The sequence below is a fragment of the Aricia agestis genome, chromosome 18 (assembly GCF_905147365.1).
Source record: "Aricia agestis chromosome 18, ilAriAges1.1, whole genome shotgun sequence".
NCBI classification, from domain to species: domain Eukaryota; kingdom Metazoa; phylum Arthropoda; class Insecta; order Lepidoptera; family Lycaenidae; genus Aricia; species Aricia agestis.
In genome coordinates this window covers 4,916,783-4,932,618 of record NC_056423.1, presented here as the reverse complement: position 1 = coordinate 4,932,618, position 15,836 = coordinate 4,916,783, and the positions used below count along the sequence as shown (strand labels likewise).

The 15,836-nt window shown below is 35.2% G+C and overlaps 1 protein-coding gene across 1 annotated transcript in view; it reads left to right on the top strand.

Annotated features, from left to right (window-relative positions):
* Positions 1-8,822: 8,822 nt before the first annotated feature.
* LOC121736020 (ecdysone 20-monooxygenase) overlaps positions 8,823-15,836 on the top strand; it is a 58,695-nt gene continuing 51,681 nt past the window's right edge. The window contains exon 1 of the mRNA XM_042127051.1: positions 8,823-8,973. Coding sequence (XP_041982985.1) covers positions 8,929-8,973 — 45 coding nt within the window. The 5' untranslated portion in view covers positions 8,823-8,928. The remainder of the gene's footprint in view (positions 8,974-15,836) is intronic.

Genomic DNA, 15,836 nt, shown 5'->3' with positions numbered 1-15,836 from the left:
CTTTACAATTTACACTCATGATTGCAATGCAGTTTTTAGAATGACTCATGGACAATCATAGGCGATTAGTACACGCTCGTAGTCGCTTACATTGGTCGATTATAGTATAGGCCAAGAACGAAATTATTAAAAAACACATACATTTCGATAGAACCTTATTTGAGGATAGAAGTTAGAACATAATTTCAGAAACTATACCTAAAAGGAATCGGTTGTAATGTTAATAATAATTATGTCATATTACATTGTTTTATCACAAATTTATTTTTATTGTCTTCACAGATACACAACGTATTTTTTCTTGTTGATAATTCAGAGTTTGTTGACTTTGTTTTCATTTATTACTAGGGTGATTTGTAAGATCACGAAGTTTTAGTTTGCTTAATTATTTTTTATCTGTTGCTAAAATAATTTTAATTTCATAAACAGAAACTTTCAAGAAATGTTTGTTACTTTCTAGAAACACTTATCAATTATCATGCTGTATGAAATCTATTTGAACATTTTCTTGGTGAAGAACTCAACATCAACTTCAAATAACGGGTTATGCTGAAAACCGTTCATTTTCTCTATTTAGGAGCGCGATACTCGAAATCCTATTAGAATTTCAAAAAAGTATGTAAGGCAAAAGTTGTAAGAAATTTTACCACCTTTCATTGTGTAGAAGACACCTTTTCTCTACGACGCAACGTTTTAAAAATATGAGCAAAAAACTAAAAAATGGGAACTTTAACCGCCCTCCCCCCACTCCAGCTCCACCCTTAGGATTGGGGACTTTGAGTATGTTTACCTTCTGGCCATCCTGAACACTATTCTGAAGAAATTGCTTAGGTTGCAGCTCACGCACTCTACACCTTCTTTTTTAAGTGGACTAATAGCAGGCAGTGTAGAGATGGCTGGATACACTTAAGGCGGGGATCAATCTCAATCTAAAACGATAACATTGCACACAACCAAAGACCAAGCGTATATGCATCGCAATAAAATTCAGTTTAGCTTAGCATAAAACTGTAGTTACTCGGGGCGGATCTTCCCTATTTTTCATGTTTTTTTTTAAATATCTTTGGAAATAAATATGTATTAAGAAACGAAATTGTTCGGTTCAGAAGATTTTAATATTGATTTACTAACAATTTATTCAGATAAAATGTATAATTTTCATATTTCGATGAAATGGATTTTTGTCGGAGGTGAGTTTGCAAATTAATTACAGCCAAAGTATTACGTTTTATTAAAATGTTTATGGTTTAAGTTATTTAAAATATTGTGCTTTACATCTCATATTTTTTACATTTTTTTAAATATATTGGAACTAGGTAAACCGGGAGTCACGGAATAACAAATTGGGGTTTATAAAATAAAATAAAAATAAAATCATTTATTTCAGGCTTCTGCGACCCATAACATTACAATTTAAATTTTTGAAAATTTCAATATCTTCGGTTTATCCTCGCCTTAACTGATTTTGATGAAATTATTGAAAAGATATAGAGAAAAGTATTGAAAATTTTGTCATGGTGTCTGAAAAAGTTACGAAAACTTTTCACTTGTTTCAATAACATTATTGAGCAGAATTTAGAAGTATTGAGAAACATTTAATTTCTAAATGTAGGTAAATAAAATCATTTTTTCTTTAAAGTACATAAAAATTGCAATTCTATAAAACTTATTACTTAACATACGGTCATTGCTTCTATGTAGATTATACCTAAAAGATAAGTATAATGTAAACAAGAAATCGATCCTCATTCCTCACATATTTTTTTATTTACATTGACTACAGACACGCCTATAGTTTGTCTATCCATAATTTTATATCCTTACTATAGGTCTATCAGGATCTGATGGCAAAAAGAAATTGACTCTAGCAATACCGGGGTAATTGGAATAAATCATTTTGATCCCTTTTTTTCCTTATAGCGGCTAATTCTGTGTGTGAAACATGCAAATATAAAAATTTATCCAATGATCAAGGATATTTTTTGGAAATCTGCCATCAGATCCCGGTAGACCGATAATTATGCAACTCCGTTGCTCAGAAACTTGCTTGTCGCGCGGGAACCGTACGTTTTCCCGGGATAAAAAGTATTCTATGTCCTTACTCGGGACTTACGGTGTGCCTGTACCTAATTTCATCAAAATCGGTTCGGCGGTGAAGAACAAGAGCACTCTCAGCTCTCTATTCCTTTACTCACATAGCCCAGGGGGCGGAGGACCGACACGACTGGCGAGAGATCATATGGACCGATTTTTTACATGACCCTCCAAAACAATCAAATCAAAATCAAAAATTGTTTTATTTCTGAATAAATTTAAAATAAATATTTTCAGAAGGTCCTACATGGTGCCTACCACCGGTTCGGCACCATGTAGGACCTCCGAGTCCTCCGACGCTTGTACATCATCATTACTTGTCAGACAATCAGGTGATCAGCCCGCATTGTCCTAACCGAACTTAGAAATCACTTCTTTCCAACGCGGGAATCGTACCAAGTACCTCCGAGTCAAGAGCCACGCTCTAAACCACTGGACCACGCAGGCGTATCGTCAATAATTAGTTCCTGTTGTAAGCTGCTCTTTGTGGCTTTGAATTGCCTTCTAACTGCTCATTACTTGATGCAATAAATTGCGGATAGGTTTTGACTTGTGATAGTCATTAGTTCATGAATTACGAGATATTTTATTGTGTATTCTCACGTGAACCGTACATTTTACAGTTAGAAGATGTATAATTTATTAATATGTATAGTTCTTCATTTGTTATCTATGCCAATCCATAATATCACGGAACATCAAATATTTAGACGTGGGAGAGCCATGCTTCGGCACGAATGGGCCGGCTCGACCGGAGAAATACCACGTTCTCACAGAAAACCGGCGTGAAACAGCGCTTGCGCTGTGTTTCGCCGAGTGAGTGAGTTTACCGTAGGCCCATTCCCCTACCCTATCCCCTTCCCTACCCTCCCCTATTACCCTATTCCCTCTTAAAAGACCGGCAACGCACACAAGTGCTTTGCAAGCTCTTCATCAGAAGAGCTGCAAAGCTCTTCTGATGCTGCGAGTGTCCATGGGCGACGGAAGTTGCTTTCCATCAGGTGACCCGTTTGCTCGTTTGCCCCCTTATTTCATAAAAAAGTATCATAGGAGCATCTAGTATATTCGTGGATGTTAAGTTTAAACTTAAAGCAATATAAGTATGTAATTAGATATAGATTATAACTGAAATTTCATAAATCTATATGTCTCTGAGTTTGCTCTCTGAGTACGCTGTACGTGGCCGTTAAATAATGTCACCATAAGGGCGAAGCCAAACGAGCGTAGTTTGTGAGTCGTGAGCCGCAGAATTTCTGCCGGGCAGAATTTTTTTCATACAAATCACGACTGACAAAATTACGCTCGTGTGAATCAAACAGGACTTTTGTATGAATCTGCGACTCACAACTCACAAATTACGCTCGTTTGGCTTCGCCCTTAAAATTATAATATAATATAATTCTAATTATATTATATTATAATATAATATAATTAGAATTATAATATTCTATAATATCTTTCGATTTCAGAAAAAAAAAACGACGGCGCATAAAGGTTTCATGACAAAAAAAAAATCGAATCCATTAGGTTTTTAAATACAAAGTACGCGCTTAAAAAGTGAAGTTTACGCAATATCAGTATATCTGGCACATATCAATCAAACACATCAATCGAGTGACCAACTGATCTTGTGCATCGAGATTCGAGACCTTGAAATAATTTCACTCCTAATTTGTTCATATTATCTTGTTGAACTAATACGTAACAATAGCGATCGATGTCCATTAGATATAGTAGAGCATTCGAACTTAAATTGACTTTCACCTAGCTGGTAATAGAATGATTTTTTATAGGTATTAGAAAATAGATCAAGAATAGGTTGCCTAAAATATCCTGAACAGACTATTTTTAATTATTTCTTAACAAAAAGACGCCCTGTATTGCTGCACCAATTTATAGTGTTGCTGGTACTTTCTAGAAATATAATATGGCAAACTTGAGGAAAGTATTGAAAAAAAAATTACATTTCTTTAAAATAATATTATATGAAATAAAGTTAAAAAATACAACACTTTTCTAAAGTTTGCCAGTGGCAATTAAACTGTACTGTTAAATGCTTTATAATTTATTCTACAAATAAAATGTTTTTGGGTAAATTAATAAATTTCGCGGGATTAGTATCCATACTAATATTATAAATGCGAAAGTGTGTCTGTCTGTCTATCTGTTACGACTTCACGCTCCAACTGCTTAACCGATTTTGCTGAAATTTGGCATGGAGATACTTTGAGTCCCGGGAAGGAAAATGTACGGTTCCGGCGCGATACGAATTTTGGCGCAACGGAGTTGCGGGCGTCATCTACTCGTTATAGTATTAAATAAAATATAGTTAAATTAAAATTTTGTAACGGCTAAAACGTGTTTACGGGCTTAAGTTTAATTAGAAATAAGTATTCGGTTACTTTGCAACTAAATCTACTGTACTAAATTACGACCACAATTCCGTCGCCCGTTAACCGTACATTTTTCCAGGATAAAAAAGTATTCTATTGTTTTTTTTTCCTAGGACTCAAAGTATCTCCGTACCTTTCAGCAAAATCTGTTTAGCAGTTTAGGCGTGAAGAAGACAGATAGACAGAAATACTTTCGTGTTCGTGTGATATTTGTATGGATTATGATAAAAACCTAACATTTTTTATTATAGTATGTCACACGAGTAAGAAGGGCGCGGTCTGTAGACAATAATATTATAATGAGCGAAAGCCTGGGTTCCTTGCAGTGGCGAAGACTGATCTATAGACTATACTAATCTATTTACTATAATAATATTATAAAGCTGAAGAGTTTGTTTGAACGCGTTAATTTTAGGAACTACTGGTTCGAATTGAAAAATTATTATTTTTGTGTTGAATAGACCATTTATCGAGGAAGGCTTTTTTAGGATAACATCAAGCTGCGACCAATAGGAGCGGAGAAACATTGGAAAATGTGGAGAAAACTGGGAAAATTATAATTTGAACGCGCTTATTTCACAAAGTACATGACCGATTTTTATGTAATTTGGCACAGATGTAGAGTAGACCACTGGGAAGGACATAGGCTTCGTTTTTCAGTGAAAATGTACGGTTCCCACAAATATCTTATTCACGCGGGTGGAGTCGTGTGGAACATCTAGTTCTTCATAAGTACAAAGCCCTTGCCTGTGAGCTCTAACTCCCGAACTCAGAGACGAATATTTATGTCAAAATCTTCATAAGTGCCATACATTTTGTGTCAAATAGGTACTCTTTATTAAATTGAAGTCTAATCAATAATCATTATTAAATGTCTCTGAGTGCGGCTGTAAAAAGGCCCATTCACTGCAGGACTGCCGTGCAGTCCTGTCGTGAATGGGCCCTTTTAGACAGTCTTTTCCCCACTCCAGAATGTCCAAAAAAAAAGAATAGGACGTTTTTAGTATTTAAAAAAACTGGCTTCAAAATTGTACGTAATTACTAATTACGAATTATAGTTCACTACAATGACGAAAAACTCAAAGCAGATATGTTACTACCGCGCGCGTTGTGAAGATTCAAATACGGCCCAATTGGGCCGTCTGTTGTTTAGTCTGCATCGAGCGCAGTCACGAACGTACCGCGTCTTGTCTTACCTAAATAAATTGAAAATGACGTCGTGCGTGTTTCGAAAATGTACCAATTATGACTCGAAAGTAAACAAAACACATGGAATCTCTTACCACATGTCTTGATTGCAATAAATACCTCGATTATTTACATTTTCAATTTTTTTTCGAACAATCTGGAAAAAATCTAATTTTCGTCATAGCTAAGGCGAAGAAAGAGACATCGATACGATTCGACGTTTAAAAATAGAACTGTCTCTTTTATGTAAATGGTTGTTCGTATCTTTTGTTTCACTTATCTGTCAAATTTGTCAATGTTTGCAATTTTGAATTTGAAAATTGTTCGGAAGAGATTTAAGCCGGAAAATAGTATGGACGTAACATATCTGTATAAGTAGAATAAAATCATTGGTTCACTATCTCAAAATCTACTGAACCGATTTTGATGAAACATGCAGAATTCCCTAAGTTGAATAATACCTGGTACAACAAATAAAGAATCACTTTAATCGAACTTGTAGTTCCAAAGATATGCGAACACAAACAAAAACATACCGACGGGTGCAAAGTAAAAAGAGTCATCTACAAAACAGCTACTTTTCAGGAGAGCGCATAATAGGAAAAAATGCTCCCATTTTGTCAATTTCCAATCAAATTTATTGAAATTTTCATCGTTGTTTCATTATTTATAAATTAATCTACATGTATGTTTAATTTCTTCTATTTATGTTTAATTTACGAGATATTGTAGTTGTCTGCATCTACATTGCGCTTGAAAATATGACAACTGAGTTAACTACCACTTGGTCGTTTCTACGTGGGAACTAAAAATTATATTTATAAAAGTATTTTTACCGATTACTAGTGCGATTATCAGTACCTACGTAAAGTGTAACACTTTATATTATTAAAATATGTAGTTAATGCCCGTTTTACACCTTAAAAACACCAAGTTCAGAACATAATTGCGTAGATATCTTTTTCTACGTTGTCGATTCGGTGGAAGGTGCACGATTTAGAAGGAAGTTAAAATATGAAATACTAGCTTTTGCTCGCGGCTTCGCTCGCGTGGAATTTGAAAATCGCGTAAAATGCAAATATTCCTGTAAGCTCCCTTAGAAACATGATGTTATTCCAAGACCAAAAGTAGCCTAGTAACATAGGCGGTTTCATCTTTTCAAATAAGTTTATGCCAAAAAACAATACGATTAGTTTCTTAGTTAGAGCGTGAAGGAAGGACAAACAAACAAATAAATAAATAAACAAACATACTTTCCCATTTTAATATTAGTTTGGATATACTTAGGAATCATTCATTTACTTTCGTACAAATCGTAATTTCTCACAACAAAAATGAAATTCTGTGTCAATACTTTAATTACTTTAAAACTAATTTAAAAAGTATTCAGTATCATTATCAGTACAGGAACTATGTTGTAAATTATTATAATTTAGGCAGAGGCTTATTACGAGTAAGTCTTTGTACTTGGCACTTGTGAATTGTGATCATGATGTGTTCATTATAACATCATAAGCATCGCCGGACATTTTACACCATCGGAGGGATGTATACGATTCTTCAGAACACAAAATGAAATTTTATTTCAACGATTTCTCAATTGCTTTTCATGATCACAGAGATCCTAAAACCGGTCAAAGATAAGTTAAAAGGAAAACTTCGCGAGATATTTTTGCGCTACAGTTAAACTTGCAAATGCCGGAATATGATGTTTTGCATATTTTGTTTACCTAAATTTTGTCGTAATTTACGTCATGTGTCAATACACGTGTCTTTATTTCTCAATCGCCTTTTCTTTAGATCAATACTGAACTGACGTCTTTTTCTACCGTTTAACGAGGAAGGCGTAGAATATTCACTTGATGCCTCCACTGCCGAAGAAGTATCAATGGTGTTGTCTTTAGAAGATTCACAGTTTGAGAGGGATAATATACTCGATGGCTCGATATATGAGTTAATAAACTCAAGCAGGTCATAGATTATATGAGATCAAACTATCTGTTTAATAAAAAAGACATAATATTTTGATCTAATACTGATAATGGACGCGGCGGACTTGAAGTGATGAATTGTATTCTGAGGGCGTTGGCGTATTTAATAATTTGCTTAGATCGACATCCAAATTTTCAAAATCATTTTATATTTTAGACTGAGAGTGAACTGGTGTGACTGGCCCAGAGTATTCAGATCATGGGGACTTATCTTACGAAGTTAACTTATATTCATTTGTATTCATCGCTGATACATCAAGGTTTTCTATAGAAGTTCAATAATTCTTCATCGGGCAACACAGTATTTTGCTCGATAAATCTATCGTTTATGTTCTGGAAACTTTCAACTTCTTTAAAAAGTTGTTTTGGACTTTCTGAACATGAAACAACAGTAAAAAATAACAGAAAGAAATTAGAAGTCAATTAATATAATAACAATAAGAATTAACATAGAAAGGTACTCATAAACATAACAAACAATACTAATTTACAAAAGTAAATTGAGACATCTAAATCACAATCGCAACGTAGAAAAAGCTATATGGCAGATAGCCGCTTATGCCGCATAACATTAACCCCGCGCGTCCCGCGTATAGACGACCAGCGGTAGTTATCCGCATCTACGTCGTGCAATTTCACAAAACAGGAGTAGATGTCTTCTTTTACGTGACAAAAGTACCAGAAATAAAGTGATATTTGAATTTTTGTTTTTGTTATGTTGTAGAACATGATATTTTAAGCTAGTTTCTACAAAAAAACGAAAAACTCAAAATTGCAGATGACTTTTTTTACTTTGCACCCGTCGATACATACATACACTTTTGAAATTTGGCATATTTGCTTAGACGCTGAACTACCTAACTGACGAGACTAATATACGAAAACTGTGCAGTTCTGGAAATAATTACATACATACGAATCGAATTCATAACCTCCCTTTTTTGAAGTGGGTTAAAATCACAAGCGTTCATTTACGTAATGGGTCCTAGACTCCTAGCCCTTAAGTAGGGCACTTTAATGGGACAATAATTATGACCTATATCTGAATGTCGGGCAGCCACAGGTTTTACAATTAATTCCTAGATATAGAGCAAGACTGCAGTATATAGACGCGGGCGTGAAGCCGGCTCGTCAGTCGCTGCACGGTCGCTCTGGGAGCACGTCCATGTTAGTGTATGTGATGTTAGTAAACAAATATATGTGTATAAATAAAAACGCCGGGGCCCCCCTGCCATTTTTGTGGTGAACACCAATGAACAATCATGTCTTTTCCGGGAGTTTTTATGTTCTACGTCGAAAGTTTTTGGGTGAGTTTGAATTTCAAATTTTTTATTTTTTTATTCGAATTTTACTAGGCATGTAAATATTTTTATACGGTAAATTGATAATAAACTTGAATCAAATAATACACATTTTAATGGCAATTCTGCAATAATATAACAAAGTGAATTACTTAGTTAGTAGTTACATATTTTACTCCGCCATGCATGTTCTGTTAAGTGTAAAAAACTTTTTGCACTCAGAAACCATAAATAATTCACATATTTTCTTGTTTATTATCGTTGATTAGACGTTACATCATTATCGCGTGTTAAAGAAGTGAGTGTGCGGTTGGTTATTGGCACTAAATACACTTTTTCATAAAAAAAATGAATGGATTGCAATGCCATTTCAAATTAAGAACCATTTGCAAAGATAAATATGTCAAAAATGACCCTTTTATGTACAAGAGAAGATTTATTATAGTCTTAATGCGCCATTATTCTGTACACTAGTTTTTCAAGAAATGTAGAGTCTACTCGAGTTTTAAACGAAAAATATTTTTACAATGTAGTTCAGCAACACTAACAATATTTACCCATTGCTTAATAATTTACTACCGAAAAAAACAATATATTCTTTTTTTGAATTTTGAAACATGTAGAGTGTAGAGTGTAGACTGTAGAGTTGTAGACTATAGTTTATGGTAGAAATGGATTTTAAACAAGAAGATTTAAAATGACATAAACCAAGTATTCGTGCGTAACTTGGCATCGCATGAATGGATTTCTATTTACGATATGATATTTACAATAAAATTATACGTGGCCTATATTTTTTCCTGCTCATCACTTTTAAATGCATCGTGAATGAACTTTGCAGTTTTTGTGCAATAAAATAGAGAATTATAAATTGTTCGTATTATTAACTATTTTAGTATGTACTTTTAGGGTTCCATTCCCAAAGGGTATACTTAGTTCCCGAACTCGTGGTAGGCACCATAGTTCCGACGCGACGTTACATTTTTTTTTTGAAAAATTAACTCTGAATAAAAATTATTTGATTTGATTTGAAAGTCTATGTAACGGGACTCTATTAAATACTTACTTAATTTGACCGAGCTTTGCTCGGTATTTGATGAAAATGACATTTTCTAAAAATGATTCCTTGCTAGATCGATTTATCGCCCCCGAAACCCCCTATATACTAAATTTCATGAAAATCGTTGGAGCCGATTCCGAGTTCCAATTATATATATATATATATATATATATATATATATATATATATATATATATATATATATATATATATATATATATATATATATATATATATATACACAAGAATTGCTCGTTTAAAGATATAAGATAAAACTTAAATGTTTGTGATAACTGATAGGTGATAACTTATAGCTAGTGAGTTAAGATTTTAATAGATTATGTATTACTTACTTATTTTAGAGATAAATACTTATTTTAGAGAGGGGCTCTACTATTAAAATAAAATAATTTATTTTCAAATTAAAAAAAAATGTTTAAAGGGATCCTGTACAAAAAAAAATGTCTATACTTACTTAATATCTGCTCATAAATGGTGCGCGAGTCCGACTCGCGTTTGGCCGATTTTTTAAAATGATTTTTAGAATTTAATAAATTAACAAAGCCATCAAAAACGTAAAGTAGGTAGACCGTGCACTTTTTGAACTCATGTTTTTCTATTAATTTACTCACAATAATATTTTTGGTAATAAATTTTAACTTAGACATAAGTTAGGTACTCAATCCATACATGATATTATAAATGCGAAAGTGTGTCTGTCTGTCTGTCTGTCCGTCTGTCCGTCTGTCTGTTACCCCTTCACGCTCATACCGCTGAACCGATTTTGATTAATTTCGAAACCGGTCGTGTAATTTGTTAATAATTTCATAATATAGTGTAAAAAGTGCACGGAAATTGTGTTTTATTAGTGTTCAACATGAATTTCCACCAAGAACTAACGGTACAATCTATTACATAGATTTTGCTGAAATTTGACATGGACATACTTTGAGTCCCGAGAACGGACGTAGGATACTTTTTTTCCGGAAAAATGTACGATTCCCGAATAAACGCGCGATAAACGAATTATGGCGCAACGGAGTTGCGGGCGTCATCTAGTTATTAATAATATATTGTTTAACTAAACATTATATATATTTTATAATTTGACGACCTCTGTGGCTCAGTGGTGAGCGCGTTAGTAGCTCAAGCCGGGGGTCGCGGGTTCGAATCCCGCCGACGGAACAAAAAGTTTTCAATGTTCCCGGGTCAGGATGTGTACCTATTAAATATGTGTATGATATAATAAAAATCTTAAATATATGTATGGTATAAAAGTATTAAATATATTTCCGTTGTCTGGTACCTGTAACACAAGTCCTTTAGGTACTTAGCACGGGGCCAGACTGACGTGGTGTGAAGCGTCCATAGATATATTATTTTGCGACGATTTCATATCATACATAATTAGTTTTTAACATGATATTGTGTTTAATATGCAGCACTTGAAGACATTTTTCCCCATCCATTACAATTTTTAAGATTATGAAGAATGAAGATAAGCTTTTTTTGTAACACTAGAGAGATCATAGCTGTCTCGTATGTCTATCACTTTTTTAATTTTCACAAAATCCTAATTTATGATGTCTGTACTTTAATATTTAATAATAAAATTAAAATAAAATACTTAAATAAATACTATCCCATACAAAAACACAATTTTTCCAGTACTTTTGCTCTATAGTGGTACGGAACCCTTCATAGGCGAGTCCAACTCGCACTTGGCCGATTTTTTGTTAGTGGCATAATTTTGCCACATATTCTAGAAATATTCTAGCCTAGTTTTAGCTAGGTACATAAGTAATGTAAATTAACATCGAACGAAGCTATTATCAAGGTCATGTCAGTGACATTTAATTACTGCGTATTCACTTGTTAAAATAGTTAATCAACAATTACCACTTATTTAAAATGCATTTCGTAATCATAGTGCGTAAATACTAACTTAAATACTTCATAAGCAGTGCCGAATTTATATTTTTATGAGAGTATGCCACTTTATTTTCGCCTTTCCTTGTACTATCAGAGAAGTTGATTGCTAGACAGTTAGCGGACCTACGTAATTTGGTCGCGTTAAGTCAAACCCATCTGACCGATCACAGCTAACATTGAATTGATATGTCGCAGTCGACTGGTTAAAAAAGCCATTCAATCAAACAGCTAGCCCTTTGACTGAACAACGCCATTCATTTACAAGTGGGAGAGCCATGCTTCGGCACGAATGGGCCGGCTCGATCGGAGAAATACCACGTTCTCACAGAAAACCGGCGTGAAACAGCGCTTGCGCTGTGTTTCGCCGAGTGAGTGAGTTTACCGGAGGCCCAATTCCCTTCCCTACCCTCCCCTATTTCCTTCCCTTCCCTTCAGTTCTTCTGATGCTGCGAGTGTCTATGGGCGACGGATGTTGCTTTCCATCAGGTGACCCGTTTGCTCGTTTGCCCCCTTATATCATAAAAAAAAAACAATCACACGGCTATACGTTGTTTAGCCGACTTGTTTACTGCAACGTTAAACACTACAGCTAGATGACGCTTAGCCAACTGGTTAAATGGTAAATTAACTAAGGCAACCATTCGTTTAGTGCTATTATTACATAAGCGTAATGATAACAAGCAGATTAATTATTGTATTCTAACTCATTTTGAATACAATTGCAATAAATACCTTGGTGATGCATTTCGTAATCCCGTAATTTCTCCTCGAATATTGGTTTAAATTTTGATTCACTCGTATGTGCCCCCATAATTTCTGTCTCTTTAATACTTGGGACGTATATTTACGAATAATATCTTAATACAACCAGAAAACACCGATTAGTTGACGCCATATTGTAAACAAAACGCACCTAGCGCCGCGGTGGTGAGCGCTGAACTTAATTCAATCAAACGGCGGCTTTTGAATCAGCTGTAGTGTTGTACGTTTTGCGTGATTTAAATATTCAATTAAAAAGCTAGACGTGTAATTGAATGGCGTTGTTCAGTCAAAGGGCTAGCAGTTTGATCGAACGGCTATTTAAACCAATTGGCTGCGACAGATATAAGCCAACCTCGATGGTACGTAATCAGTATGGACGCTGTCGCCCCTAGGCCGTGGATTATAACGGCCTACTTGTAAATCCAGAGCTGCAAGAATTAGTGAGTCTGAAAATAAGTTGATACTAAAGTTATTAATAACTTTGCACTATGATAATTCTTATTAAAGTTACGCATATATCCCTAATTTAACCGACATCTATAAAGTAGGAGGTATATTATGTTCGGCTATAGACTCTACATCTGTTATTTCATAAATTTGGACACGAGTTGACGGAACACCTCATGAGTCATGAATCATGATAAGCGATAGCCGCTCATGGGTACCCGTTTTTGTTATTTTGTTAGTCTCGTTAAAACTCGAGAACGGTTGAACCGATTTCGCTAATCGGTATCGGTACGTGGGAGAGCCATGTTTCGGCACGAATGGGCCGCTCGACCGGAGAAATACCACGTTCTCACAGAAAACTGGCGTGAAACAGCGCTTGCGCTGTGTTTCGCCGAGTGAGTGAGTTTACCGGAGGCCCAATTCCCTTCCCTATCCTTCCCTATTCCCTTGCCTTCCCATCCCTACCCTCCTCTATTACCCTATTCCCTCTTAAAAGGCCGGCAACGCACCTGCAGCTCTTCTGATGCTGCGAGTGTCCATGGGTGACGGAAGTTGCTTTCCATCAGGTGACCCGTTTGCTCGTTTGCCCCCTTATTTCATTAAAAAAAAATAGTAATATTCGTAGAAGTCCAGGAAAGGTTTATATTAAGAGGGAAGTGATACGAAGTTCACCAGATCATCTAGTAATACAAAAAAGAAGTAAATTATTAATTCGTAGCACGGTGCTACGGCGTAGCACATAAGCTGGTATAAATAGTCAGTACTAGGGTTGTTGAGGAAGTGATTATGAGGAAGAGGAGGAGGAAGAGGAATTGTCACGCGCAAATTTAGAGGATGCGGATGAGGAAGAGGATATTTTTTGAGGAAGAGGATGTGGATGAGGAAGAGGAAGTACGTCCATATAGTACAGCGTTTCCCAATGTGGGTGATTACGCCCCCTTGTGGGCGCTGAAGATCTAAAGGGGGCAGTGTGGGACTCAGAAGAAATGGCGGCGTTTTGTAGAGGCTGTGGGGGCTAATATTACCGACAAATTTGTGGCAAAAGCCCCTTAATTTAAATAAGGAAAAGAAAGTAGGTGAAACAATGGGGGCACTAAAACATTTTTTGTTCTCAAAGTGGCAGTGGACAAAAAAGTCTGGGAACCCCTGATATAGCACTACACTTCGGTATCATTTCGGTTTTCGATAGAAATCAAATTATAAGATTATTCGCACTGCGTACGTAGCTGCGTAGTGCGTACACGCGTAAACAAAACAACGCTTGCTATATTATGTCAATAAAATTAAAACAAACAAGCAAGGAACAGCGCGGGTGGCGAGGGAGGTCTCGCTCGCCCGTTCGGTCCGGCATCGCGCTCGGCGTGTGCGTTGCCATGATTGGATACGCGACGCGCATGCGCAGTGAAATTCCTCATAAATTCCTCCTAAATTTTGAGGAAGCGATAGCTGAAGAGGATTTTTGTATTTTTATTTATGAGGATGCGGTAACGGTTGAGGAACCCAAATTATTGCGGAACTTCCTCATTATGAGGAAGAGCAATCCTCAGCAACCCTAGTCAGTACTCAAGATGCATCTCGGTAACAAGACAAGGTTGAGGCTCTGTGATTGGTCCAAATTTTGACAGCCAAAAAGGTCGCATCGTAGGGTAAGTACTGATTATTTATACTAGCCATAGTAGCGTCAATTCTATATTTTTTTATAAAATTATGGGACAAACGAGCAAACGGGTCACCAGATCGAAAGCAACTACCGTCGCCTATGGATACTCGCAGATTCAGAGGAGTTGCAGGTGCATTGCCGGCCTTTTTTTAAGAGGGTCTCTATCTTATTGAAGCGATAGCCGAATTAATTAATTTTATTATTTTTACTGATAACTCGCTGCAAACTTAAATTTATATCTATAAATATAGGCTCGGCTATTATCGACTAATTGCTATTAAATTAATGGCGATTAAAATAATTTGTTCTATTTCATCGATAATTGACTTTATAGAGGAAAACATAAAAATTTTAATTAAAAAGCCGGTTTTTCCTAAAAAGTTAATTATTATATTTATAGTTATTATCATCAAGTTATTTTGTAGACTTCAGATAACCTTAATGAATAAATATATTAACGCTGCGTATACCTCTACAAGAAAGGTAAAGCTATTGTAGAAATTATTTGTGTATTATTGTTTTGATTTACATGTGTTGTGTGGTAACAAAATAAACATAATATTCTTTTTCTTGTTCTTAAAGGTACGTTGTCTTTGTCATAATATGACATTTTCTGACACTTGTATGGGTGGTTATTTGCTGTGTAAATATTTTTTTTTGGTTAGAGCAGTTCCATACAAACTTGACGATGTCATCCAAGTATCGATTGACATGTGGCCTAAAAATCCGCCATTTTGATTGACATCTTTCCAACCAACCTTGTAGTTATGCATAACCGGCCAATTTTAGTTGCTCTGGTGGCTTCGAGTTTTTCATAATATTATTTAACATAGGCCGTCCCCCGAGCAAACGACTTTGACATACGTTGCCGATATCGCACTTAAACTCTATTTTTTTAACTTAACTTAGTTCAAAATTTATGATATTGTCCATCTATTGGCGTGTCTTTCAAATAAAAGTAGTTAATTTGTAAATACTAGGGAGATGCTGAATGTATGCTTGAATTTT